Source organism: Miniopterus natalensis, chromosome 20 (assembly GCF_054644295.1).
Source record: "Miniopterus natalensis isolate mMinNat1 chromosome 20, mMinNat1.hap1, whole genome shotgun sequence".
NCBI classification, from domain to species: domain Eukaryota; kingdom Metazoa; phylum Chordata; class Mammalia; order Chiroptera; family Miniopteridae; genus Miniopterus; species Miniopterus natalensis.
This window is the reverse complement of record NC_142100.1, coordinates 24,202,947-24,230,728: the sequence shown is the minus strand read 5'-3', so window position 1 is coordinate 24,230,728 and position 27,782 is coordinate 24,202,947. Positions and strand designations below refer to the sequence as shown.

The 27,782-nt window shown below is 48.6% G+C and overlaps 2 protein-coding genes across 5 annotated transcripts in view; one reads left to right on the top strand and one right to left on the bottom strand.

Annotated features, from left to right (window-relative positions):
- The first annotated feature begins 3,629 nt into the window (after positions 1-3,629).
- TRAFD1 (TRAF-type zinc finger domain containing 1) lies at positions 3,630-15,630 on the top strand. Of its 3 annotated transcripts, XM_016203088.2 has the most exons (12): positions 3,630-3,718; positions 6,008-6,074; positions 7,985-8,120; positions 8,224-8,277; positions 9,029-9,434; positions 10,050-10,256; positions 11,573-11,649; positions 11,952-12,185; positions 13,196-13,316; positions 13,941-14,271; positions 14,491-14,563; positions 14,772-15,630. In XM_016203088.2, exons 2-12 carry the CDS (start codon positions 6,028-6,030, stop codon positions 14,826-14,828), a joined length of 1,743 nt encoding a protein of 580 aa, XP_016058574.1. In that variant the 5' UTR covers positions 3,630-3,718; positions 6,008-6,027; the 3' UTR covers positions 14,829-15,630. The 3 variants fall into 3 exon arrangements, with proteins under 3 accessions (XP_016058574.1, XP_016058573.2, XP_016058575.2); XM_016203087.2 differs by having other exon boundaries at positions 14,491-15,630; XM_016203089.2 differs by lacking the exon at positions 10,050-10,256 and having other exon boundaries at positions 14,491-15,630.
- Positions 15,631-17,963: 2,333 nt separating this feature from the next.
- Positions 17,964-27,782, bottom strand: part of HECTD4 (HECT domain E3 ubiquitin protein ligase 4) — a 122,380-nt gene continuing 112,561 nt past the window's right edge. Inside the window, exons 69-76 of one of the 2 annotated variants that reach the window (XM_087828682.1) lie at positions 27,301-27,420; positions 26,562-26,717; positions 24,886-24,989; positions 24,495-24,716; positions 22,373-22,539; positions 21,856-22,051; positions 21,347-21,569; positions 17,964-20,622 (exon numbers count right to left, since the gene is read on the bottom strand). In XM_087828682.1, coding sequence (XP_087684808.1) covers positions 20,486-20,622; positions 21,347-21,569; positions 21,856-22,051; positions 22,373-22,539; positions 24,495-24,716; positions 24,886-24,989; positions 26,562-26,717; positions 27,301-27,420 — 1,325 coding nt within the window. In that variant the 3' untranslated portion in view covers positions 17,964-20,485. The remainder of the gene's footprint in view (positions 20,623-21,346; positions 21,570-21,855; positions 22,052-22,372; positions 22,540-24,494; positions 24,717-24,885; positions 24,990-26,561; positions 26,718-27,300; positions 27,421-27,782) is intronic. The other variant, XM_087828683.1, reaches the window with a different exon arrangement.

The following is a 27,782-nucleotide window of genomic DNA, read 5'->3' as shown; positions in this document are numbered from 1 at the left end:
AAGGGAAGAGGTTGGCACTAGAGACTCAAGGAAAAGCTGCATTCAGTGCATATTCCATTAGAGATTAAAGCTGAGGCTGGGGGGAGGATAGTGTGTGTGTGTGTATGTGTGAAAACTGGGGAAGTGTTGGGGGGGGGGACTCTGTGGTGGCTTTAAGACTTGGTAATGACAGCTCTGGCTAGAAGAGAATAGTTCCCCTCCCCCGTCCTGGATCGGACCTGAAGTTGGCAGAGCTGGGAAGGGCAAGGCAAACCTATCCCCAGGGCTTTATCAACATTCCACTTCAGTCAATGCTGAATCTGCCCGAGCCAAGGAGGGAAGTTCAGGCCATGCTCCCCCAAATTTAGATTCAGTAAATCTGGGTTGTGTTTGCAGGTATGATGGATGAGAGATGTCCAGGACCAGCAATTAAATTTTTTAAAAAAAATTTTTTTAAATATTTTTTAATTTTTCAATTATAGTCATCATTCAATATTATATCAGTTTCAGGTGTACAGCATAGTGGCTAGACATTTATATTACTTACAAAGTGATCCCCCCAATATTTCCAGTACCTGCCTGGCACCATACATAGTGATTACAATGTTATTGACTATATTCCCTATGCTGTACTTCATGCTGAAATTTAAATGTTTAACAAGCTCTCAAATGATTCTGGTGCAAGAGGGTAAAATGGGTTGTTTCTTAAACTCAGAAACACTGCCTAGGGGGAACTGCATCTAATTTTTTACAGGTGATGTCCTTCTAAACTCAAGTCTAGCCTAAATCCTTTCTGCTGCTGCTATAATCACCACACCTTTCCTGCCTGTTTGGTCAGAAATAAAATGTTGGTAAACTTTTAAATATTCTGCTGCTGGATATAGGCCAGTACGTATAAGGCACCCCAAGGAGTTAAGTGAAGTTTGAGCTCATGATTATTTCTCCTTTATTCCTTGCTCCTCTGGACGGTGCTGTCTCCCACTGTAAACTACATTCAGAACTTCTGAGTCACCCATACAAGGGAGAAATCGAGTTGTTCCCGGGAGACAGGATAGCTATTCTTCTATTTATTTATTCAAAATGTATTTATACCAAGTTGCTGAGTGAGTGGAGTAGCTGGAACTCTCACACACTGCTGGTGGGAATGTTAAATGGTACAATCACTTTGGAAAACAGTCTGTTTCTTGTAAAATTAAAACATAGACTTGTCATGTGATCCAGCAATTCCACTCCTAAGTGTTTATCTAAGAGAAATAAAAACATATGTCCACCCAAAAGACTTGTACAGAATGTTCATAGCAGCCTTACCCATATTAGCCAAAAACTGGATTCAACTGTATGTCCATTAATGAAAATTGTGGTACATGCATAGGATGGAAGGATACCAGGCAATAAAAGGGACTGAATTATTGATATGATCAATAGCATGGATGGACCTCAAACACATGCCAAGTGAAAGAAACCTGACACAGAAGTGGACACACGGTATGGTTCCACTTAGATGAAACTCCACTCTGCAGTAATAGAAAGCATATTAGGGGCTGCCAGTGGCTGGGTGAGGGGTGGGGATTGACAGATGCGAGATCAAAATAGTCTATATCTTGATTGTAGTTATAGTTACATATGTCAAGCACATTGTACTGTGCATTTTAAATTGGGGCTTAATTGTAGATTGTGCTTCAATAAAATTGAAAAAATAGGGTAAAAAAGGAAAAATATATTATGCCATAGATTATTCAACCGAGAGGTCATACAGAGCAGTCAGCAAGTCTAAAAATCTGGCTCATAATTCTCTCATCAGTTCACTGTGTGTAGTCAGGAGCAGGAGAAATAGGTATTCTTTTTTTCCCCCTGCTTAAAAAAATAGCTTACTTGCAAGATTATTCAATGTAAGAAGTAAAGTCCTTGTAAACCCAACCTGTCAGAGGCCACCACTGGGAATGGATTACTCCTCCAGCTTATTTCTAAGCTTATATTGTAACATATATTATTAGATAAATAGTTTAATATTACTGTTTTTAAAAAGTACGTTTTTATTGATTTCAGAGAGAGGAAGGGAGAGGGAAAGAGAGAAACATCAACTGTGAGAGAGAATAATAGATCAGCTGCATCCCGCACACCCCCTACTGGGGATGGAGCCCAAAACCAGGGCATGTGCCCTGACCAGGGTTGACACTCAACCACTGAGCAACACCAGCGGGCTACTAATGTTATTTTTAATTATTATTTACAAGTATAAAACCAAACATATTAATAGGATTTATATTTGTCTTATTAAAGTCTAGTATTTACAAATATAAAATCCTATTAAAACCTCTTAATAGGTTTGTTTTTTCAATGTTTTCATATGACAATTTACTTTATCTCTTTCCATACTTAATTCTTTTTTACTTTTTGTCTCTTTTATGGAAGCTTAACTTATTTAACTGGTTTCCTTTTGAGGGACCATTTGTTGCTATTTTTCATCCCTAAAAACAACAGTAATAAACATCCTACATCCTTGTAATTACACAGCATGAGTATTTCTGTATATAACTGGGCTTCCTAGAAATTTCTTGGTGAAGTTGCTTGGTCAAAAGGCACAACAGCCGGCGGGCGGGCGAGGCTCAGCAGTTGAGCATCCACCTAGGATCCAGGAGATGGAGATTCGATCCCCAGTCAGGGGTGTGCAGGAGGCAGCCAATGGATGACGACTGTCTCATCCTTGATGTTTCTATCTCTGTCTCTCCCTCTCCCTTCCTCTCTCTGAAATCAATAAAGATATATTTAAAAATTAAAAAATTTTTAAAAAGGGCATAACAGTTTTAAGGAGGGAAAAAATTATTCCCTTCCTGCTGCATGATATGTGGAAACTTTCTCATATTCTCTTGTAGTCCATACCCTTCAAATGGAAACATTATTCTGACTTCTCTCTCACCTTGAATTAATACTGCCTGTTTTGAACTTTGTAACTTTTGGAACCACACAGACTATATTGCGTATTTAAACTAAATAGTCTTTCCGGCTACAAGTAAATGATGCTTTGTAACCTGCTTTTCCCTCTTAGCACTACCTCAGGAACATTTTGCCAAGGTCCTACAGTAAAATCACGATTTTAAATCGCTGTATGGTAAATAGGAATATTCTTGGTTATATTTACATGTGTATTTGTTTACTTTTTACGCGTGAGGGAAGAGGCGTTCAGAGAGCCCACACGGGGCAAGGGAAGAGCCTGGGCCTCACACCCGCGTCTCGGCCACGCTCACTCTTCCTCCGCCGAGAGCCGAGGGCTCAGACATGGGCAGCGCCTCGCAAGAGGGCACCGTGACAGCAAAAAGAATTACTAATAAGTATTAATGACTCATGACAAGAGGACAGAAGACAATTACCTTAATATATTAGGCGTCTTAGTAATGTCTGTGCAGTATTATTCACGCCCATATTATTAGCCTGTGTCACGGGCAGCGGCTGGGTCCAGAACCGCTCATTCCAGATGTGCAGGGGCGGGGACTTCCAGGGACACGCCCCAGCCGAGCTGTGAGGAGCCAATCGGCGCACCGAAGGCGGGGCCCTGGGAGCGACAACGGTGCCGCCCAATAGGTCGGCCTCCGGGGCCGCCGCTGACCAATGGGCGCGCTCCTCCGGGACGGTCGGAAATGGTAAGGCGGCTCCGGGGGCCGTTGTTCGGCGCCGAGGTTGTCTGAGGCTGCTCGGTGGCCGAGGCTTGCGGGTCAGCTCGACGTCCTTCTTCCGATCCTAGGTGAGCGCGGCGGCGGCCCTCGCCTGGGGGGGCTCCCTGGGGCCTCCGGTTCGCGAGGAGGCCGCTACCCTGAGGTAGGGGTGTGTGGGCGAGGGGGCTGTAGGCCCCGGGGGTCGCGGCCGCTGGGAGAAAGATGCCCGCGCCGCGGCGTGTCCTCAGCCGGTGGCGGAGGCGGCGCTTTCTCCTCAGGGAACCGGTGCCTCGACAGACCCAGGCGGCGCTGCCGCCGCCCCTTTCTGGCCTTGGCCCCGGCGGCTGGGAAGCGGGCGTCGTCGGGGCGCCGCTGGGCCCGAGCCTCGAGCTGCGGGCGTGGGGCGTCGCGGTGGCCTAGGGCGGGCTCTCGGTCGGCGGACCCGGGTTCGATTCCCCACCTGACCCACTGCGGCGCGGAACTGTCTCCCTGCCGGGACTTCCGCTTTCGCGGTCCCTGAAGTGGGCATAATGCCTTTCACCCGGTACGGTCGCGGCCGGGACTTATAAAGACGGTCGGTGGCGAGCGTTTGCGGTAAACGCAATTAATCGCTGCAGGGTGCGAAGCTGGTGCCCTCCCCGCTCGGACCCCGACCGCCGACCCCGACGTCGCTTGGGGAGGGGCTTTACAAACCGCTTCCTGGGTCCGGACCCCGAAGTGGCAGCCCCGCCCCCTGGCGCGGAGGGGCCGCCCTGACGCGGGAGACCGGCTGTGCCCCGCAGCGCCTCCGCGCCCTCGCGTCTCTGCTCGTGAGGACCCCTGGAAGTAACCGTCGGTTGTCGGCGTGAGGAGCTGGAGGCCCAGGGAGGTTAAACCGCTCGGCGGCAGAGGGGCCGGCCCCAGTCCCCTCGCAGCTAGAAAACCGGGGGCTTCGCCCGTCCGAGGCTCTGCCCCGGTTCAGTGGGCTGGACTAGGTCACACCTAGAATCCGCCCTGAGAGCAGTACCTTTTGGGAAGGTGATTTATTTTCGTAGAGAGGTGTTTCCTAGCCCTAGTTTTCCTGGTCGGGCGGCGGCCGTCTTGAAGCGCGTCCCGTCCTAAATCCCGCAGAGTCTGAAGTCCTCGGCGTCCTCTCTGCCCTTCGCGACGAGGCTTCTGGCGTTAGCCGCCCTCTTCGTTACGCTCCCCCAGAGCTGTGTTTACTTCGCGTCGCCGCCTAGGCCCGCTGCCCTGATGGGTGTTTCCGCGCTCCATCCGCTGTCTTAACTTTGCGTGTTTGCACGGCTGGCTCAGAAAGCTCCCCACCACCCTCGTCTAACGTAGGCTTCCTCCACGCCCATCTCCCTTTGTCTCTGTACTTTTCTATCAAAATACTCACCCTTATTGAGGTATATCTATTTCTTTTGCTTATTTTTGTCTTTTACTGAACTGATCTGTTGGGTCGGACACGATCTTTCTTCAGTTTGTAAAGTATTCTTCATGCCAGGGCACAGTGTCTGGCACCAGGGTCTTAGTTAACATGTTGAATGAATGAATGAATCAATGAATGAATATGTGTTTTGAAAAATGAGTTTGTCTGGAGATGTCAAAACCATTAAACAGCCGAGCCCTCTTTGGGGTGGTATTTAAGATCATTTTTGCTCAGGGGGAGGAGTCATCTAAAATAAATATTGGTAATAAAACTGCCAGTGCTTTTGCCTTCTGCACTGATGCCTTGTTTCAAAATAAGGGAAAAACTGGACAGTGGAGAAGCCTGGCAGACTCTGTCTTAAGTGATCCGAGTTAACATCGCCTGTAATAATAAGCCTGTTGACATCACATGTTTTCTGATATAATGCACCAAGGTGCACACAGCGTCACTTCTGTGGTGTTCTTGCCAGATATGTATTAATCATGAGCAAACAAAACCAGACTGAGGGACATTTTACAAAATACCTAGCCAATACGCTTAACAAGGCTATACGAGATGAAGAAAGACTGAAGAAATAGCCCAGATCAAAGATGATTAAGGAGAAATAATTAAATGCAGTATGTGACCCTGGATTAGATCCTGAACCAGAAAAAGGGTATTAGGGGGATGATTTGTGAAATTTGAAGACCTATTGACTAGTTGTTAGTATTGTATTAGTTTTAGTTTCCTACATTCTATAATTTTACTATGGTTACTTACGATGTTTTGGGTGAGGAGTATGTGGCAGTTATTTGTGCTGTTTTTTTTGTGAGTCAAATTATTTTAAACCCATGTGTTGGGTATTAAATAAAATGCTTTAAGTGCACTTGTTTTTGTGACATTTTCTGTGCACCAGTTTGTGTGTGTGTTTTGCTTGTCATTCTTAAAGCAGAAATGAAATGGAAAGTTCTCACTTCTACCTTTGTAGTTTTCCGGAAGAGTTAAAAGATGGCTGAATTTCTAGATGATCAGGACACTCGACTGTGTGACAACTGGTAAGAAATTAATCTAAGAAATGTTACTGCAATGAGGGCGAACTGGCTTCTGTAAAGAGCTGGCTTATTTATGTCGGGTTGAAGTTAGAGCCGTATAATATGTCCTGCAAATGTATGGGTCTAAAGCCTTTCCAACAACTTTCTGTAAGAGTGCCTGTTTTGGTAATTTGACGAGATAATTGGTTTAGCTATCATAGTATTGTAGTGTCTAGAGTGATAGGATGAAGCTGGCCCTCAGGGCTCTGGTTCCTGCTTTTAATTAGTTAATGACTTTTGGCAACTCACTTGACTGCTTTGGGCCTCACTTTTCTGACCTACAAATATGGGAACTTATTTTTGGTCTTTCTGAAAAATATCATCATACATTTTTTAAAAAAGTACTAAAGGCATAATAAAATATTGGGCTAGATGAATTTTTTTCAGATTATGTTGCAAGGATTTCCCTGAGTGGCTACAGTAGCTGATTGTTTTGGGATGATTGAGATCAAAGTTTAGTGAGCTTGGCTCTACTCTAGTAGTGAGCGAGCAGTTCAACCAGAGCAGCTGAACTGTTTTTATAATGAATTTTGCTGAAGGAATGTTCAATTGCTTAAAAAACACACACACACACAAAAAACAGTCTAAAGTCTTCTGGCAGTCCAGATTAATCATCATTTCACAATTCCAAAACTGTTAGTGCAGACTGGGCGTTGTCTCGAACGTTAGGCTTTCTATTTTGGTGTTTTTACCCACGTGAGTGACAAGAAAGCAACTCTGCTGAAGTGAAACTTAGTGCACTAATCTGATTCTTGATTGGGATTTCTCAAGAACTTGATATTTTAGTGATACACAAGTGCTCTTACTAAAAGCTAAAGAAAGCAGAACTGCCTGTGTCATGTTTAATTTACCAAATCGTGGTAGAAGGAAAGAGATGTTTAATAAGGATAGTAGTTTGATGCAGATTGGTGCAAGGTTCAAGTCAAATAACAATTTTTCTCTTATTAACAATTTTTCAATTCTCAGCCTTCTGGCAGAATTAGGATATAATGAGGGCAACTGCTGCTGACAATATTCTTTCCCTGCATGGAATTAAGATTTCATTTCTTGAAAGGAAAATTGTTTCTGTGAGGGTATCTTGCCTTATAGGATATTTTTTTCTACTATGCCTCTATCACTTTCTGCCATTTAAAACACTATTTTAGCCTGGTTTGACTTTTAGTGGGATAAAATCTAATGAGATTAAACCTACCTCAGACTGAAAGTGAAAATAAATGGTAGCCCCCCCCCCCTTTTTTTTTTGAAATCCTCACCTGAGGATATTTTTTCCATTGCTTTTTCAGAGAGAGTGGGGGGGTGGAGAGAGAGAGAAACATTGATTTGAGAGAGGTACATCCATTGGCTGCCTCCTGCACATGCCCTGACCAGGCTGGGGAAGGAGCCTGCAACCAAGGTACGTGCCCTGGGCCTGGATCAAACCCAGGACCCTTCAGTCCGCAGGCTGATGCTGTAACCATTGAACCAAATTGGCCATGGCTTTTTTGTCTTTGTTTTTGTTTTGTTTTTTAATAATCCTGGAGTGTACCATTGTGCTTTGGGGGGATAGATGGTTTTGGAAAAGCCTAGCTCAGCTCTTTTTGGCATCTGACTTTATGTAGTTGGTTGTGATCAGCTCTGAAGTCTAGAAAGTGAGGTTGAGCTTTTAGTTAGTACGTAGCACTGATAATTCAGAGAGTGTTGCCCAGAAGACTCAAAACCTTCAGGAGTTAATTCTTGAAAAGCAGGGGTAGTAACAATCATAAAGCTAATAGTCTAGATATTCACTAAAGAGAAATAATGGAAAATAAAGATTGGACAGGACAGGTTTCCACGTGATTCATCAGTAACTAGATCAGTCAGTAATGCTTGCTTTTTTCTTTGATCTAATTCTGTAGCAAAAAAGAAATTCCTGTGTGTAACTTTACCATCCATGAGATCCACTGTCAGAGGAACATTGGTATGTGCCCTATCTGCAAGGAAGCATTTCCCAAATCTGACATGGAGACTCACATGGCGACAGAACATTGTCAGGTGAACCACCAAGGACACGAATGTTCATGAATGTATTATACTTGTTGTGCACTAGCAAGTGAGCGAGTTGTCACAATTTATTCGTTCTCACTTCTCATCCTAGGTTGCCTGCAAATGTAACAAGAAGATGGAGAAGAGGCATTTAAAGAATCATGAGGTTGGTTTCCCTGCACAATGAAGGGAGTGAGTTACCATGGCCAGTGGTGAGATTACAGAGCCACATGCAGAGCAGAAAGCCAGTCTGCTTGCCTTTGTTCTCTGTGAGGTCTATGCACACCGCCTCTCAAAGCCTATTGGAGGCTTTAACTGTTTTCTGCCAGATTCAGCTGCATGGCTGTTGTGCTCCATGCTCAGACCTCAGAGCCTTTCCCTTTGGAACTGAGTCTGTCATTCTCATTCTGGGGTTTGGCTATTAGCAGCCTCACTGAGTGCTAAGCCAAACTTGGGGTTGCCAGTGTGGTACGAACTCCTTAGCGCACAACCTGCCTTATAAATCTTGTGACTTCATTTTGCCCTTTTTTAAAAAAATACATCTTTATTGATTTCAGAGAGAGGAAGGGAGAGAGAGATAGAAACATGAATGATGAGAGAGTCATTGATGAGCTCTCCCTGCACACCCCCACTGGGGATCGCAACCCAGGCATGTGTCTTGACTGGGAAGCGACCTGCAATCTCCTGGTTTGTAGGTCAATGCTCAACTGCTGAACCACGCTAGCTAGGCAAGTAGGTTCCTTCTAAGCATTTTCTTTTTGTAGAACTTGGTGGTAGGGACAGAGAGAAGCCCTGACTCTTAAGTACATAGAAGGTTGGAAGAGAACATTGAAGTAAATATTTTTTGCTTTGCCCTGTACTAAACCATGGCCTCTCCTAGATTTGCATATTAACTGCTTTGTTATTCTATGTTGCAGGAAACTGAGTGTCCTCTACGGCTTGCCATTTGCCAGCACTGTGATTTGGAACTTGCTGTTCTTAAACTGAAGGATCATGAAGACTACTGTGGTGCCCGGACAGAGTTATGTGGCATTTGTAGGCGTAATGTCATGGTGAAAGATCTAAAGACTCACCCTGAAGTTTGTGGGAGAGATGGGGAGAAAAAGAGAGAAGAGGTTGCCATGCCTCCTAATGCATATGATGCGTCTTGGGGTCAAGAAGGAATCTGGATTGCATCCCAACTCCTCAGACAAATTGAGTCTCTGGATCCACCCATGAGGCTACCCCGAAGGCCTCTGGCAGCCTTAGAATCGGACCTTTTCCATAGTAGGACTACCAACCAAAGGAACGTGACAACCCAGTTTCCAATTCAGAATAATTTGTGTGAGTTGTGTTTTTTAGAAGGGTTTCAGAGTCTCGGCAAATGGGAACAGGACTTTGGGGCCAAATAGATCTTAATTCTAGAAACCTGACTAGCTAGGTAGCATTAGGAAGAACACCTAACTTTCCTACAGATGGGAGTACTAGAACCTCTTTGAATTGGATTACTATTGGATTATAGTTAGGTTTGATGATGATAATTATTACAATGCTATTAACAGCTAATTTTACCGAGTATGCCCTGTGTGCTTCAGGCATTTGCAAAGTGCTTTACATGTATTAACTCATTTAATTCTCACAGCAGTCTCATGAGTTAAGTGGTAGAGCAGGGATTTGAATTCAGACAGTCTGATCCCATGCTGTAAACCATTTGCTACAATGCAGAAGATATACATAAAATGTTTAGCACAGTGTCCATCTCCTAGTTAAAGCTCAATAATATTGCTTATTAATAAAGCAATTAGAATGGTAATGGAGCCCTTTATCTGGCAGACTTCACATTTGGAGTCCTGTGAGACCTGGACTGCTGGGCCTCTTTTGTTCCTGCACAGATGCATGGACTTGAGCAAAAGCATGGCAACATTTCTGATGTATCTTGAGAACTGGTTTTTTTTTCAGTGGAAGAACAAGAAAGGCAGGAAAAGAATAGAAGCCGACAGTCCCCCAAAGAGGGTGGTGAAGACAGTGCAAACTTGGACTTCATGTTGGCCCTAAGTCTGCAAAATGAAGGCCAGGCCCCCAAATTGGCAGACCAGGACTTCTGGAGGGCTGTGCGGGAGGTAGACCAGTACCTTGGAGGTCCCAATGCTCTGAATGACCTAAAGGGTAGGTCTGTCTTTCTTCACTAGCCTCTGTCTCCACAGGTTTTTTGGTCTTAACGCTATACAATTCATATAAAATAGAAAGTTTTTCATGAGATAAAATTTGCCTTTTTTGTTCATTGTTTTTCCCAACTTTCTATTTTTAAAAACTATCAGAATAGTATAGGAAATACCTATACACCCGTTTTTCTACATTCCCCATTTCTAGTATTTTTCTTTGATCTTTATAACTCCCCCCCCCCCTTGAGAAGAAGTTGCAGATAATAACATTTTATCCCTACGTCCTTCAGGATGTATGTCTTAAGAACAAGGGTGCTCTGTGTAAATGCAGTACAGATCCACTTCCAGGAAGTTTCACATAAGTTCCTTCCTTGCACATAACACATTTTTCATTTCTATTTGAGTCTGAGTCTTTTTCCTTCAGTGTGTCATCATTTTCAAAATAACCTCTTATACCTTAATCATATTGCAGTTCTCTTTTAAAGATATCTTTAAACATGTTAAATATTCTTATTTTTCTGTCGTGTCTGAAAACACATCTTAACATTTTTTTCTTTTTGTTGTTTCTGTTGACGCACTCATGGTGGCTTGCTGCCTCCCTCCCTGTGTGCAGGCACTCGAGCTAGCATTGTTTTCTAGTGTGTTCCTCTGAGAGTATGTATACATGCTTCTAGCAGGCACCTAGGGATACTACTAATTGGAACAGTTTTAAACTGAATTTTAATAGAGACTTTTCTCTCCTACCCAAAGCCAAAACCTAGTTAGGCCAGTTTCCTTACCTCCTCTCGTTGTTCACCCTCCATTTGCTCAGTGGTCTTACTGAGGCTGTTTTGTTTTGGAAATCCTGGGTTTAACATCACTGTTATTTATTTACCTAAGTTACTTTTACTAAGCATCTTTTGATATTTTGTACTGGGAGGGTTTCTCAGAATATTTGTCTACCAGTAATATATAATCCTCAGTTTCTTCATCTGTAAAATGAAGGTAATGTAGGATTGAAATAATGCACAGGAGGCTCTTAGATTAGGGCCTAGGATCATTACACATTTAAATTTCTTCTTAATGAGAGTAGTGGGAAAGTTACTGCTTTAATGCTACTCAGGGAATGGTGACAAGCAAATCTTTTCCCATAGTTGCAAGTTTTTTGTCTGGGGTTTGTCTCTTGGGTAGTTTCCCTTGGAGGATTTGCAGGCCCACAAATTGCTATGTCTCTGAAATGTCAGAGAGTCAGACTTTTAATTAAAACCCCACCAGGGGGATAACAGGTTGAATCAAGGTTGTTTTTGTTCATTTGGTTTCTGTGTGGCCTCTGATACCTAGATGCAGCTGATGAGACCATGTTGCCTTGTGAATTTTGTGAGGAGCTCTACCCAGAGGACCTGCTGATTGACCATCAGGTGTGTTGTGAATTACTTGAGTAAACACACATCAGGTGTGTTTGTCTTTTGAGTTTTGGCTTTATGTAGGGACGTGTGCAGGCCATAGTTGGTGTTGCAGGCCCCATGAACACAGTAAAAAAAAAACAACAAAAAACACAAATGTTTAAAATAAAAGTTTTCCATCTGTATTCCCCTGACCCCGTCTAGTTCCTCTCCCCAATATTAAGCATTATTAAACGTTTGTGACTTCTAGAAAATGTTTTAGGAATGTATTTTTTTCCTTAACTTTTTTTTAACCTATTTTTTTTTTTTTGAGACAGACAAGCTGTAACCCTTCCCGTGCCTTACCTTCGTTTAATATGGGTAGTACTTCCCCCAAAGTGGTGGAGGAGGACCAGGATGTTATCTTCCAGAGGTTTCTGCAGCAGGCTACAAGTAACCAGTTAGACTCTTTGATGGGCCTGAGCAATTCACCCCCTGTGGAAGACAGCATCATCATCCCTTGTGAATTCTGTGGGGTACAGCTGGAAGAGGAGGTGCTGTTCCACCACCAGGTAAGAGTCCCTGGAGGCCCTGCCCACTCACTCCATGCTGATCCTGTGGGGAACCTGGGGTTTTCAGAGCTGAGAATGCTTCGTTAGTGTTTAAGTTGCATGCATACCTGACTCTGCTACTGGGCATGCCCTGTCTGACTTTCTCTACCATCTGGCAACTGAAGCCATCGTGTCACTAGCTGAGGACCAAGAAGCCAGGACTCCATTTAAGCGGGCGTGGAGGACTTGCCAGAGTGGTTTAGATGAGAGAGCTCCTCTGAGGTCACTGACACATTCTACCTCGACCAGACAGATGCTTCCTGCTGTGGTGGCATTTGAGGCTTACATTTCAAGAGACCTGGGGTTCTAGTTCTGTGGTTGATCTTGGATACAGCCTGCTCCCTCACTGGGGACATCTGGAAATGAAGGAGTTAGATTAGGCAATTTGAAGTTCTTTTTCAGCTTTTGCAGTCTAGGATTCCAGCCTGTTAGTGAGGAATAAATTTTCTGCCCAATCTTCCTTGTTGTGGGGAGTGAACACTGCAGGTGTGTTCAGGGTCACTTTTGCAGTTGATGCCATGTAGCTGTTGCCAGAATGCCACACATTTCATTTGTGTAATAAAGACTTCTGATTTTGGATCAGGCAGTAGATATGTGACTGCTGGTTGTCTCCTGCGGGCTGGTTGTCTCCTGCGGGCTGTTGTCTCCTGTGGGAGACTGTGAAATAAGCAACCATGCAGCTACTCTCTGGTCAAAGCGTAGGCGTGCTTTTTAGGGCTCTCAACACCAGCCCTTCCAATCCCTGCGCAAACCAGGCAGTGCTTCTTTGGTACCTTGGGTGCTAATGGGAGTGGTTCCTCCATTCCAGATGTGTTTCCTCTTAGTCCCAGGCCCTTCCTCTCAGTGCCCTTCCTCAAAGTCCCCTCAATAAGGTGTGTCCACCCAACTTGATGTTCCTTCCTTTCTTCCCACTGCTCCCGCTCCTAGAAATGACTCAGCCCAGAGGTACTAATTTTGGTTTTTCTTGTTAGGACCAGTGTGACCAACGCCCAGCCACAGCAAACCACCATGTGACGGAGGGGATTCCTAGACAGGAGTTCCAGCCTCGAGAGACCTCACCAGAGCTGCCCAAGAGGCGTATCAGACACCAGGGTATTAGTCAGGGCTGAGCCAAAGCAGGTCTGCTGCTGACTCGGGCCTGTTTACTGTTTCTCATCTGCTGCTCTACCATGGGGGTTCCCTGAATCCTGAACTGCCAAGCACAGTAGGATCTCACTAGGCTAGTTGTGGTCCCATGTTTAGACTGAGTGGTCTCGAGTGTAGGTTTATAGGGTCCTGGCTTTGGGAACAGCCAAGAGACATGCTTTGTAGTCAGTAATAATTCAGCTGTGGCTTTCCTCAGCTGTGGCTGCCCTGGGCCCCCCTACCTTTAGTTGAAATTTGCTTAGGGTACTCCATCATCATCAGTCATCATCATTATTAAAGAGTCTCGTGACTAGGCAAGTAAACTGTTTTTGAAACTCACTACAAAGCCAGTTAGAAATGATTTTTCAAGGTGTGCTTGCACATCGTTGTTGGTTGGGTATATGAGCACTCATGTAATAAGTATACAGTGTGGACAAAGCGTTCCCAACCCCGTCTGGAGTCTTGGGTTTCAGCAGCCTTTAGATGTGAGGCAGTTAATGTTCTACCCAGAGTCTTTTTATTCCTGCCCCAACTAGTGCTGATAGCAAGAGCAGTCTTTCCCCTAAAGCCAGTGCTCTCTTCTCTCCACAGGAGACCTGTCTTCTGGTTACATGGATGATATTAAGCAGGAAACAGATAAAGTGCCCACCTACCCTCTTCCCCCCAGCAGACCCATTAACAATATGATGACTTCCTGTAACCGAGTGTCAACATCCACATCAGGCCCAAGACCTGGTTCCCAGCCCAGCGTAATGAAGCTCAACAACTTAGACAGCCAGGACTCCCAGGGGCGGAATCGAAACAGCCATAATGGAGCCATGGCTACTGGGCACGTTCCAGTGATTCACCCTGTTCGAAATCTCTACCCAGATAACCTTGCGCCCTCTTTTCCCCGTGGGTCTTCAGGGAGATACGGGTCAAGGTAAGAGTCAGTAGCTCAGGAGACCATGAGAGTGTGGACTCTGCTTGTGTTGTGGCCTGATTCCAAAATGTTCTTTTGCTATCTGTGGGTTTTTTTGTTTTGTATTATCTGCTCACAGAGAGCTGCTTATTATGTCTGCTTCTAACTGTTTGTCTTGTGAGTTTTCAGACTTTTGTTCAGGGGCATCTTAGAAACTAGTTTCCAATCCTTCTCTTTCAGTGGTAGGAGTGAAAGTGGCAGGAGCTCACGGGTCACCCCCACAACCGCCAGCTTTCGCAACAGGACTGCAAAGGTAACTGGGGATCCAGCCCCAAAATGCCCAGTGAGGACTCGGAGTGGGTGGGTCTGGTATGGTTCTTGAAGTCAGAGGAGCTGGGCAACAGGCCACTCGTGGCTTTTGATGAAGAGGTGTCTGTGGAACCTCGACATTTCCAGAGTTCTAAAGGTGCGCTGCATTGTCACTCTCTACGTAAGCTTCATTTGCGTTCTGTTTTCAATAGGCAAAACCTCCCAAGCAGCAGGGAGCTGGGGATGCCGAGGAGGAAGAGGAGGAGTAATGGTGTCTGCAGAGAACCCGCACAGGGGTGCCATCTGCACAGCTGCACTTGCCGCAGTGCAGGCCCCATCCTGGGCTCTGTGGGCAGGGGAGATTTTACGGATTTAACTTTTTCTAGGTTATGACCATTTTGTGTCTTTTGAGATTGTGATGTGAATGTTTGGGGGTTTGAGGGAGGGTTACCAAGGAGGCTGTTGAGAAATATTTCAGCTTTAGCTGCTGCCTCTCAGCCCACCAGGACTCCATCTTTTGACATACTATCACCACTGCTTCTTGGTGCTGTGTGGGCCTGGTGGAGAGAGGAGAGAGTTTTGGAAACCCAGTTTCCACCCGTAAAGTGATTGTCTTCCCTGCAGGGCCTAAATTTGAGAACTTTTGGGTAACCTCTCCTGTGTACCGCCCCTCCCCACACTAGAATTTGGGCCTCTGGGTGTGTGTGGAGGAGCTGTGGGGAGGTGTTCAGGTCAGTTGCAATATATGTTAGGAACAGGCTTTTGGAGATGAGTTGAACTAGAGGTGAATGGACTCGAGACTTTGCTGTAATCCACGCCTTTGGCATTGGCGTCACTGCCTTCTGTTTCTCGTGGGGAGACGGCTCCTTTTTCTTTGCTGCCTTCTGATGGAGACGGCGAGGGCCTCCCAGTCCTTGCCAGGGCCATGCTGGGCTCTGCCCTGATTGGGACTGAGGCCTAAGCTCCGTGACTTACTCTGAAAACCAAGTATCAGAGCCCCCATCTCCCTCTTTTTATTATTATAATGACTAACATCCTTGTAATAGAAATAAAGTTTGTACTTGAAGTTCACCTGAGTCTTGTGGTCCCTTCTCCTGTGCACTTGGGAGACCTCGGGGAGGCATGGGGGAAGGTGCGCAGGACCAGGCTTTCTCTGTGCTTCCTGGAAGCCTAGCAGATACAGTGTGAGCTCCTTCTTATATTGGAAACTGACAGGTTGCTGCAGCTCTGGTGATGATGTTGGGTGGGGGAGGGCTTTCTCTGAGTAGAGAAAGGCAGATTCATCAAAAGCCTGAATCCTGAGAGTAGTTGAGCCTTAGCAGAATTATCCATGACCCCTCAGCACCTCACAGTTTGCACAGGACCATCTAGCACCTTAGGTTATTTTGAGCTCATTTGTTTTTTTGCCAACAACGTAGTGGGGGTAGGAAGAGTGGGAAGAACTGGTCCATTTCATAGGTGGAAAGGAGTGACTAGCTAGCAAAGGCTGTGTAGTTAATTCATGGCAGAGCTAGGACTCAAATCCAGGCCTGAGTTTTACTAAAAGAAAGCAGCTGGACAAAGGTAGACTATAAAGTACGTTCACAGTGTTCTGCAGTCTTCATCGCCCGTCTATTGGTTTCTTGTACTTCAGGTTCATTAAGCGTCTTGCATCTTTGAGTTCATAGTTTTCAGCCAAATTTGGAAAATACTTCAGCCATTATTTCTTCAGATTATTTTCCTGTTTCTCCATTTTTTTCCTATCTCTACCTAATATATCCAGTGTTTTTCTTTTTTCCCCTGAGCTTTTTAAAACTATAGAACACTCATTTGTGTAGTTTCTGGGTCAGTTTCAACTGATTTTCCTGGGTCCTGTTTTATTGCTTTCTTGCATGCCTGGTGGTTTTTGGTTGGATGCCAGACATTCTGAATTTTACCTACTTGGTTGCTGGTATTTTTGAATTCCTATAAATATTCTTGAACTTTGTTTTCATACTTGGGAACAGTTTGATCCTTCTAGATCAGACCTTTTTTTTTTTTTTTTTTAAATCAGACTTTTAAGCTTTACTAGCTAGGGCCTGTGCAGGGATTAGCCTAGGGCTACTTTTGCTCCAATACTAAGGCGAAACTGATGTCCATCAAAGAGTACCAAGCCCTTCCAAGCCTATCACAGTGGCAAGCAACTGCAGATCACATTGTAGCTCCTACCAGGGTGCCCCATGCTGGGCACAAGCTGCAGCTGACCTTGTCCTGCACTGGAGCCCATCCTGAGGCTCCAGAACCAATATACCTAGTGGCCAGCTTCAGACCACACCAGCGCATCGCCCAACCAGCTCCACAAATGACACACCCAAAGGGTAGACCTGGCGGCTGGCACCAGAGCCCCACAAAAGTGACTCCTGCTCTGTGAGATCAGCCCCTCTACAAGAGCTCATCCTCTATAGTAATGGTCAGTCCTCACGGCCAATCAGCCTGAGGGTCAATCCCACCCACTGATGTGCCAACAGCAATCAGAGCTCAGCTATAACAGGAGGGCACACAGTCCACCCCTGGAGCACTCAGCTCGGAGACTGCAACTGTCCCCGTCGGGCTACTCTGCCAAGACTGGGCAATGTAGCAGATCAACCTGATACACAGAAACACATGGTATCAGGAAACTGGAGAGATACATGCAGAAAAATGAAATGACTACCTAACACTACGGGGTATGGCAAAAGTAGATTTATAGTTGTTCATATGGAAATTAATACAATAATAATACAAGAATAAATGCGTGTTCTCATGACTGTAAACCTACTTTTGCCCCATCCTGTATATATAATAAACTCAAAATGGATTAAATGTAATATCCAAAACCATAAAACTTCTAAAAGAAAGCAAAGGCAGTGAACTCTTTGACATTGCTCTTAATAACATTTTTTTGATACGTTTCCTTGGGCAAGGGAAACAAGAAAAAAAATAGGACTACATCAACGGAGACAAGCTACAAAACCAAAAGACAACCTACTGAATGGCAGAGGATACTTGCCAGTGATATATCTGGTAAGGGGATAATTTCCAAAATACGTAAGAACTCATACAACTTAACACTAGAACACCAATCTGATTAAGAAATGGGCAGAGGACCTGAACAGACATTTCTCTAAAGGCTGTACAGCTGGCCAATAGACACATGGAAAGATGCTCAACATCACTAACCATCAGAGAGATGCAAATTAGAACCACGGTGAGATACATCACATCTGCCAGAATCACCACCACCAATAAAGCGACAAGTGGTGGCAAGAATGCGGAGGAAAGGGAACCCTCGGGAACTGGTGGTGGGATTGCAAATTGGAGACACCATGGAAAACAGTATGGAGGTTCCTCAAAAAATTGAAAATAGAACTGCCATAGGACCCTGCAGGCCCATGTCCAGGGATTTACCAGAAGAAATCTAAAACACTAACTCGAAAAGAGAGGCACCCTCATCTTCATTGCTGCCTTATGTACATTAGCCAAGACATGGAAGCAGCCTAATTATCGGCAGAAAAATGGATAAAGGAGATGTATAAATGTACAACAGAATATTACTCAGCCCTAAAAAATGACATATTGCCATTTGTGACAACATGGACGGACCTAACGAAGAAACAAAAACCCAAATTTGGAGAACAAACTGATGGTTGTCAGACGGGAGGGCAGTTGGGGGGATGAGTGAAAAGGGGGAGGGATCAGGATGTACAAACTGCCAGTTATAGAAAGTCAGGGATGTAAAACACAGTACAGGGCATACGGTCAGTAACGTAGTAACTAGAGTCGGGTGGGTACTAAACTCATCAGTGTGATCACGTCACCAGTTATGGAAATGTCTCATCACTATGTTGTAAACCCAAAACTCATACAATACTGAATGTCAACTGTAACTGAAAAAATTTTTTTAAAACAGTAGATCACACAATTGTTAGGGTAAATCAAAATTAGATGAAGGTTATTTATTGGTGAGACTTTTTTCCTGTAGGGAGCTTCCTTTACACAGCATTGGTGTAAATAGCATTGGATTGAATGAAAAGTTTGTTAAATGCAACCATAAATAATTATAATAAATATACATCAAGTAACTTTACAGCACACGTGTTTTAGGGCCAAGGATTAGATCTGTCTGGACCTCAATGTGCTCTCTGGGAGAAGCAGTCATGTTAGCAGCAGATAACTTACTCACAGCTGTCATCTAATCAAGTGATGGGCCAACAGAAGCTTCCCAAACCCCTCGTGGGGAGGTAGCTGACAGAATTCTGAGTTCATCCAAGGGATGGGAAGGATTGGAGGGGAACAAGAATTTAAAAATACAGGAGGAAAAACCACTTCTAATAAATCCAAAGGCTCTTTCATTATGCAGAAATGAAACAAGAGAGGATCCTTGTTGGGACTACATCCTGCTGTGACCTCCAGTCTAGGGGGCTGTGGCCCCATGAGGCAGTGGCCAAGCACCTTCTCCAAGCAGGGAAATGGCAGGCACTCACCTCCAGACACTGATCCTACATCAAATGTAAGTGATGCGACCAGACGGTGAATCCAGGTTATCCTTCCCTTGGGTCGGGGAGTTGTCCTACCATGGTCCTGAATGCAGTTCCTGGGAGTCATGGGGAGGAGATAGATCCTAACGGCTCAAAAATCCACGTATCTTCCCAAATGGCTCGGCCGCAGGAGACTGGAGGCGCACGTCCCCTCGCCAGCACTCACTCCAAAGCCCCCTCAGCACTCACTCGGAGCTTCCAATATTCACACTATTATACAATAAATACAGTGATGGGATTCTGAGAACTGGCAAGGCCCAAATGACAGTGTCCAACAAGATGGCGTATGCGGCTCTCAAACAAAGTACCACTGGACAAAGACCTATTTGGGGCACAAATGCACTGGGGCAGTGGGTGAGCTGGGGCAGCCCAGCCCTGGCACACACGTTGGGCGGTGAGGGGGGTGCTGGGGGGGGCCCAGCCAGGGGGCAGAAAGACCCCCTTGTGTCTCCATCTGGACTTGAAGGTCTCAGTCACTGAAGTAGACCCCGAATTGAGCAGAGCACCTCGGACAGCTCTTTTTAAATGGGTGTGGGCCCTTTCCTCAGGTCCTCACATCAGACCCTGCAGTGAGGAAGGGCTGCTCGGAGCACAAGAGTGGGGTCGGCTTAAATCATGTGCTTTCCTAATCCATCCATCTCAAGCATTGTCCCTCTGAGTCCTGGTGTCCTCTCAACTACTAGAGCTGGACGCACCAATGTTGGGAATGTACCCTTTGGTCACCTGCTCCCAAGGAGCACTTGGGGAAACTCAGACCAGGGCCCCAGAACTGACGGAGAGCAGTGTTTCTGGGTGGGAAGGGATGAGGGACCACTGTGGGCATTTCCTCAGAAAACCCAGACCACTGACAAGGCTCTAAAGCTGGAAGATTAACACACAACCTCCCATGTTTGGGTAACTGGCCCAACCATGTCAAGATGGAAGAAGGCCTGCAGGAGCCGCATCCAGGAGAAACTCCAGCTCCGGGCAGGATAGGCAGGCCTGGCCGCAGGCTTGTTGGTGGATGTGCTCTGCGGAAGGAACAGGACTCTGAGCGCCAGCTTCCTCCTGGGTAGTTCTGTGATGTGGAACCATCTGGGGCCTCGGCATCAGAATCTGGTGGCCACGAAGGACAACGTCCAGGAAGATCAAATGAGACACAAACTGTCTGGGAACTAAACTACCCTACAAACATACCATAAACAGGTAGCAAAAGAACCAACCCATCACAAAACGTACAAATACAAAAGGTTAAGTCTTCCAGGAGGCCCTGGAATGTGGACAAAAGTTCAGAGAAGCAAAATGTTGCCAACTCCTCACGCACGGCCCTGGAGGGATGTGCCCGCGGTGGCAGGCTTGCCAAGCCGGCAGAGTGGTGCCTCGGTGACAGCCTAACTCTGGAGCTCCCCCCTTCAGCCACTTAGGGGGTCTTCACGGTAGTGAATGGCACAGCGGAGTTTCTCCAGCATGATTTCCAGAGAGGAGTACTGCGGAAGCTTGATCATGAACATGCAGGTCTCCACGCGGATGTAGCGAGAGTCTGGGGAACCTACCGGAAAAACACGGGGGCCAGTGTTAGAGGGCTGGGCCTGCAGCTGGGCTGGGATCCCAGGGAGGCCTGGCTGGCCACTCACATGGGGCGGGAGAAGATTCTGGGGGAGAAAAGGGCAGGCACACAACTGCTGTCCAGCACAGGCACCAAGCTGCTGACCCGAGGGAATCTGGTTGCAGTTTTGTTTGACCAGCAAAGGGTTTTGTTTTGATTTTTTAATTAAATTATTTTTCTGGCCTGGCCGGGTGTGGCTCAGCGGTTGAGCATCAGCCTAGGATCCAGGCGATCAGGGTTTGATTCCCAGTCAGGGCACATGCCCAGGTTGCGGGCTCGATCCCCAGTCGGGGGCGTGCAGGAGGCAGCCGATCAATGAATCTCATCATTGATGTTTCTATCTCTCTCTCTCCCTCTCTTTTCCTCTCTCTGAAATCAATAAAGATATATTTAAAAAAATAAATTATTTTTCTGCATTTAAAAATTGAAAGATTAAAACATTTCTGGATTTTCAGCTTTTAAAAATATTGGAAGATATATCAACATTGGACCCATATGGCCACTTGGTGAGGTCAGGTTTGGAAGGCACAGGGCCCCGCCTTTCCTTCGCTTATATCTGAGCTTTAGTGTCCAGGGTCCCTGGTCCACTGTTCCCTCACGCGGGGCCTGGCTCCAAACAGAGAAGGGCCTGTGTCCCCACTTGGAATGTGACCGGGGGAGGGAGTACCTGCTGTGCCATCTGGAGGGGCGATCTTCATGGGGTACGGGGGCACATGGGCTGTGTCAGGGCCCCCATCTTTGCAGGGGCAGGTAAACGGGATGCGCTCCTGGTTGCAGGCAAACTTGATGAACTTGCACAGCTCCTCCTGGGCGAACATCTCCAGTGCCCCCCAGAAGAACTCGATGTGCTGGTCCGTCTCCATCAGCCCCACCTGGTACATGGTGTGGGCCTGGGGAAGATGGGCCCAGACGTGAGTGGGCCTGGGCCTCTGCTAACCCAGGGCCTCCTCAGGGCAGGTTCAATCCCAGGACAAAGTGCAGCAGGGAAGTGATGGCCGCAGGACACAGGGAGATCACTGTGATGACAGTGACTGCAGAGGTAGCTGTACCAGTGCTTGTCTGTGTGACTGGCCTGGGCACTGGACCCAGCAGCTGTGAGATGGGGATGAGCACAGCCCTCCCACATGCGAGGAGGACAGTACTGGGGCACAGGAAGCACTGGGACAGGTCACTGACCTTCAGGAACTCGAGGTTGATGTACGGGAGGCCGCAGGTCCGCAGCTCCATCTCCAGCGGGCTGAGCGTCGTGAGCAGCTGCAGGGGGATGATGGAGCCCAGGCCCGCCCTCACGGCCGCAGCGCACTCTTCGTTCTGCAGCTCACGTAGCCGCAGGCTCCGGATGGCAGCCGCGTAGACGTCCTTGTTCTCCCACCTGCAGGGGCCGGGGCACAGGTGAGGGGGAGGCTGTGGCAGCTCAGGAGGTGGCTGCTAGGGCCCAGTGACCCAGATTCCCAGCCCTGGCAGTTCAATGAACTCTTCCTCTCCAGCCTCTGGTGTCACCCACCTCAGAGCTGGTCTTAATATAAACACCCGTCTGCTGAAGACAGGCCACCATCTTTCCCGCCTCATCTCCCCCCAACTGGTGAGCTGCCTGACACCTGACCCAAGCCCTTGTGCTGCTGCCCATGCCCAGGTGCCACTGTTAGCCCCTGGCCAGCCAGCTCGGTCAGCCCGGCCCCGTGTGCACACTCACGCCACAGGGATATGCCGGCCGCGGCTGCACAGCTCCACCTCCTCGCCCGTCATGGTCAGGTAGGTGAACCGGCAGCAGGGCTTGTTGGGACTGTCGGGGCTCTCAGTGGGCAAGTGCTGCGAGGCGATCTCGGCGCACAGGGCCTCCAGCTCAGTCTCGTCGTTGATCTGGAGACAGAGGCAGGTGAGGCTGGCTGCTGATCCCACTCCCAAGGCCCCCAGGAAGACAGGAACCCCCATCTCCAGATGGGCAAACACCAGGCACAGCTTGGGTGGGGGCTACCCTTGGCCATCATGAATGGGCACATGGCATGGGCCTGGCCAACCAGAGCCTGCCATCAGTTCAGGGCTGGGCATGTGAGACCCCAACTCAGGCTGGTCCCATTGCTGTTTGGAAGCAGCAGCCTCTTTCGCTGGTGTGGACATGACTGTGAGATGGTTCACCTCGTCCCGCTGGGGCCAGGTTGAGACAGTTACTGATGATACCATTTGAGCACCTGGATTCAGCCCTGCTTGAAGTCAAGTCTATATGTGTACATTTACTTTTAAGAGCAAGTCATTAAAACATTTTTTTCCTAAGCTGGTTTGAGCTGGGCTTTCTGCTCCTTGCCAGCAGAGCCCTGACTCAGTTCCATCTGTGGACGATACCATTTGGTTTCAAAAGACAGTGATGTGCACGCTGGGCTACTGAGATGACAGGATCTGACCCAGAGGAGGAGAAACCTGCAGCCCTGGGACAGTGAAGGTGCGAGTTAGGGTCTGAGCACATACGTGTCCTGTGCAGCAGCCTCCCCCCACGGTGCAGGCTGCACCGACAGAGCTGAGCGCGTTCCTTCCTGGTCCGTGCGCTCCCCTCCCTGGCCCCGGGTGCAGTCCTGGTATTCCTGGTGTTCTAGCACCATGGCGGCCGTGCCCACCCCTTTCAGACACAAGCCTTGCTGGGCTATCTGCTGGACACCTCCATCACCTGCCTGCCCCAGGTCCAGGCTGCCACCCGCAGTCCGGGAGGACTTCTCAGAGCAGTGCTGGGGGTGTTCACAAATCCCCAGCCCATGGGGACACCCTCCTTTGACCCGTTGGACAACCATTGGACAACCATCATCCCTGTTTCTGACGAGAAGCCAACTGCTAAGCAGTATCTGGGTGTCACTGCTCCCTTGAGCAGTCTGCCCCCAAGTGGTAGCGGAGGGGATGACTACAGAGAGCCTGGCAAAGAGGCTCCTCAGAGGGCCCATCAGGTTTGTGCCAGTGGAGGAGGAATCGGCTGACAACCCTCTTCACTGAGGTCCCCGTAGGGCAGCCTCAGACACAAATCCAGCTCCCCTGCGAGCAAAGGCCATTGGCCTCAAGGGGAGGGGCTCGATCACCGGCCACGGCCCGGCGTTTTAACCTGAGGAGAGTGCATGATGCCCCAAAGCACAGGCTTTCAGCTGCACAGACCTGGGCTCTGCTGGTGCCTCCGCTCCAGCCAGCTCCCCTCTCTGAGTCTCACTTCCCTCCTGGCCTGTGGTGAGGATGTCTGAGGACAGCCCTCTAGCAGCCCGGGAGCTTCCTGAGGAAGGGACGTGAGCCCAGAGCCTGGCCCATGGCAGGCAGGCCTCATGATGCTGAACCCACAGACAGACCTGAGTGGCTCCCACAGGCTCAGCCAGAGCCCGGGCACCAACCACATCCCCTCCAGGGGGGCTTGTCTGTGTGGAGAGAGATGGAAAGACATTGCTGTGTCCCATTGCACGAAGGGAGGGACACAGAGCTCCATTCCCTCTGCCTTCCCTCCAGTCTCAGGAGGTCTCCAGAACTGATCTGTGCTCTAGACAAGGCCCTGAAACTGGGTCTGCTTGTATCATTTCCTACCCCAAGACCTCTGCTCATTCAGTTGCCAGGAACCCTTCACTCCTGTGTCCCTGGGAGGCCTAGCAGAGTTGGTCAGGTCACCTCCAGTCGGCTGCTGTCATCAGGGAGAGACCCAGAGGCTTGCTGACAGAGATGGCTCACAGTCCTAATGTTCTCTCAGAGTTCCCACCAGTCTTTAGTTGGGGTCATGGTGGCGGCAATAAGGGAGAATCCCAGGGCGCTGCTCCAGGGCCCTGCTGTCCCCTAGGATCAATGTGCTTTTCACTTACACTCTCAAATTTCTTGACATAGTTGTAGGTGAGTATGTCTGCTTCCTGTAGGTCTTGGTCAGGGTCCAGGGGCTCCCCCACCAGCGTCTTCCAGAAGGAGGGCAGGAGGTCCAGGGGCAGAGGGACATCTGCTCGAATGGCAATTCCCAGCAGCTGCCCCAGGAAGTGCAGCAGCTGCTCCTCCCCATAGGTGATGGGGCTGGGGGTCAGGATGTACTTGCCCTGCACGTAGAGGCAGAGATGTGGTGACTGACGTGAGCCTGGGAACATGTGTCCAAGAGCTGCCCAGCCAGGCAGCAAGGGTGGGCCCTGCCCATACTAGGAAGGCCTGTGAAAGGGCACAGAGCTGGCAAGGGCACACCCTCGAGCCACTGCCTCTCTGGCGCCTCACCTTGTTCTTGTTGACGGCTGAGCTGGGGCACAGCAGGAGGAGCGACAGTGAGCAGCTCTGCAGCTCTTTACATACCTGCCACAGGAAGTGGCGGAAGGAGCCACCTGCAGACAGATGGAGCTCTATGAGCGCTGGGACTCCACCAGTGTCCCCGGCCCGACATGCCCTGTCTGTGCCTGGAACACAACTCATGGGCCGGCCTGACCGAAGCTATGGTGGAGTGGAAATAAAACCTGCCTGTGAGCCAGGAATGCTAGGGTCAAATCCTGCCGTCACTTACTAGCTGGGCAGCCCCGGGAATCACTTTGCTCCCCGAGCCAGCCTCAGTCCCTCAGTCTTATCAGGTGGGATAATGTACCAACTTCGCAGGCTAGTTTAGAAATCAAATGCAGACCCCCACGTGGGTAGTTCGTGCAGCTGCAAGTTTACTGATCTGTGGGCTTGTTTGCTGCACATCTGTCTCCTGAGCCAAGAGCATGGCGCCTGTTTCACTCTGTACTGTTCCCGCCAGGCCCAGGTGCTCAGGGTTTGTTCAGTAAACACATAAGTGAATGGACGACATGTGAACATGTGCAAAGGACAGTGGGCAGTGATCAACTTCCCACGGCGGCCACTCCAAAGGTGCCTGTGGTTTTCTTGCAAAACTCCTCTCTGTGGCCTCCTCTCCCCTGTGTGTCCCGGTCGGTGCCCTAAGGTCAGGAAGCTCTGGGGACAACTGTGCACACTTGGTCAGAGGCATGGGGAGGACCTGCTGGGGACAGATGTCAGGGCCTGGTCCTTACTCAGCTTCCATGAGGAGGCAGGAGATTTGCCCGCTGAAGCCACCAAGGTCAAGGGTGGGGCTTTGGAATTGGACGAACTTGGGCTTGCACCCCCGGTAGCTGCCTGACAGTGGGGAAGCTACCTAACTTTGAGGTAGCCCAGGTTACCCATCTGCAAAGTGGGACAATGCTGGCATCCTGTGCAGTTCTGGTGCTCTGAGGAGTGTAGGGTGGTGGGCAGGGCCCGACACAGGATGCCTCAGTGCTAGCTGGGACACCACTGCTGGGATGTGCTCCCAGGACCAGAGTGGGAGGGAGACAGCTGCCCCTCAGCCTTTCCTTCCTCGTGCGCCCTGGCACACAGCTGGGTTTCTTCTCCCATCCAAAGTGGAAGACATTTCCTGACTGAGGCTAAAAATGACCAAAAGGGCCACGAGGGAACATTTTCTGGGCAGCTTTTCCTTGTCCTTACAGAGCAAAATGACAGAGGGTCCCACTTCCATCAAGGGCTCCTGATGCCCTGCCTCTCGTGGGGCACTTACAAGTGTTTTGCCCAACCAACCCCCTGGGGCAGAAGGCCAGTCTGCATGGAGGACGTCCTGTCCAGGTCCACTTAGCAGCAAAAGCACCTGGCACTGAGCAGAGGCGCAGTCCCCTAGCCTGGGTAGCCCTGGGCTGAGGTCCCAGACCAGTAGCAGACACAGTTCCTGCCTGGGGCCAGCAAGTCCGTGGGGGCTGGACTTGGAGAGGCTGGTTGGGATGGTCCTGGCTTCTGCAGAGCAGGTGGTGAGGATGTGACTTTGACTCTTGCAGATGGGGGAAATCCTGGGCAGTTTAGGCTAAAAATGTTGCACTCCAAACACGGCCCCTACTGTCACCTGGCTGGCTGGGGGGCTGGTGGGGGCTGCCACTTACTGGTACCGTGGACCTCCTCCCCAGTGAAGCGGATGTTGAAGGCATAGGTGGGGTCGCCGCCACTAGCCAGTTTGACACAAAGCTGAGACGATGGCACTGAGGCCAGCTGCCTGGCGGCTTGGCAGAAGTAGGAGTTTTCAGAGGCTCTGATCTCCCCTGGAAAGAGAGAGAGGAACTGAGAACCCCTGCCCCCTCCCCATGGCCATGCTGGGCTCTTTCCCCACAGGACAGCTTGCTTCTTGGCCCTCGCCCTGCCCCCTCGTCCAGCCTCTGCCTTCTCTCTGCTCTGGGAACCTCTTCACATCTTTCCGTGTGGTGCCCTTGTGGAGCTACCTCCCCAGTTCTCTAAGTGTCAACCCCTCCTGTCCTTCCCTTTGTCTCCTGGCCCCTCTCTTTGGTGGCAGGACCTCGATTTTAGCAGGTCCATGGCCAACTGGAATGAAGCTTACATTTCTCGCCCTCCCCTGCAGTAGCTGCGGCCATAGACTGAGGCACGGGGAGATGTAAGGTAAGGTGTCCCCTCCCTCCTGCTGCCCAGTGCAGAGCTCTCCCACGAGGGCCCTGCAGGTGGAAGCTTCAAGCAAGGACGCTACAGCACAGCTACAGAGCAGCCAGATGAATGAGGACTGTCCCAGCAGCCCTGGACTCCCTTCTGCTAGAGGCTTCTTTCATGTGGGAGAAATCACTTGATTGTTCAAGCGCTGCTACTTGCACTTATGGTCTGTGTAGCCAGTCTTACCTCCCACAATTTCCAGGGGGTCCAAAGTGATCTCAGGCGCTGCGTGGTCAGCGGTCCTCTGCACGGTGGCATTCAGCACCCGGTTCATGACAGTCACCTTCGTGTCATAGAAGATCAGGCCTGAGAGGAGGAATGTGGAAAGAGGCTGGGTGGGGCTGCTTCCTTTCCTTCCCAGTCACCCAAGGCCCAGCTGAGGCCATGCTGCACCCTCTGGGTGTGTCTAGTTTCTCCTGGGATCCTTTAGGTCCCTGGGTAGGGGCTTTAGTGGTTAGGACTTTCTGGAGGACACTTTGTCAAGATCTACCCAAATGTTAACTCACAAACCCGTGGACTCTGTCACGCCCAGGAGACACCCAACTGGCAGAAATACAAACCCAAGCACACCAGAGAGGTTTTCTGTAGCATTTCCTGAAACAGCAAAAAATAAAACTACCCAAGTGTCCATCAGTAGAGAAAAGGCTAAGAAATAAACTATGGCACCA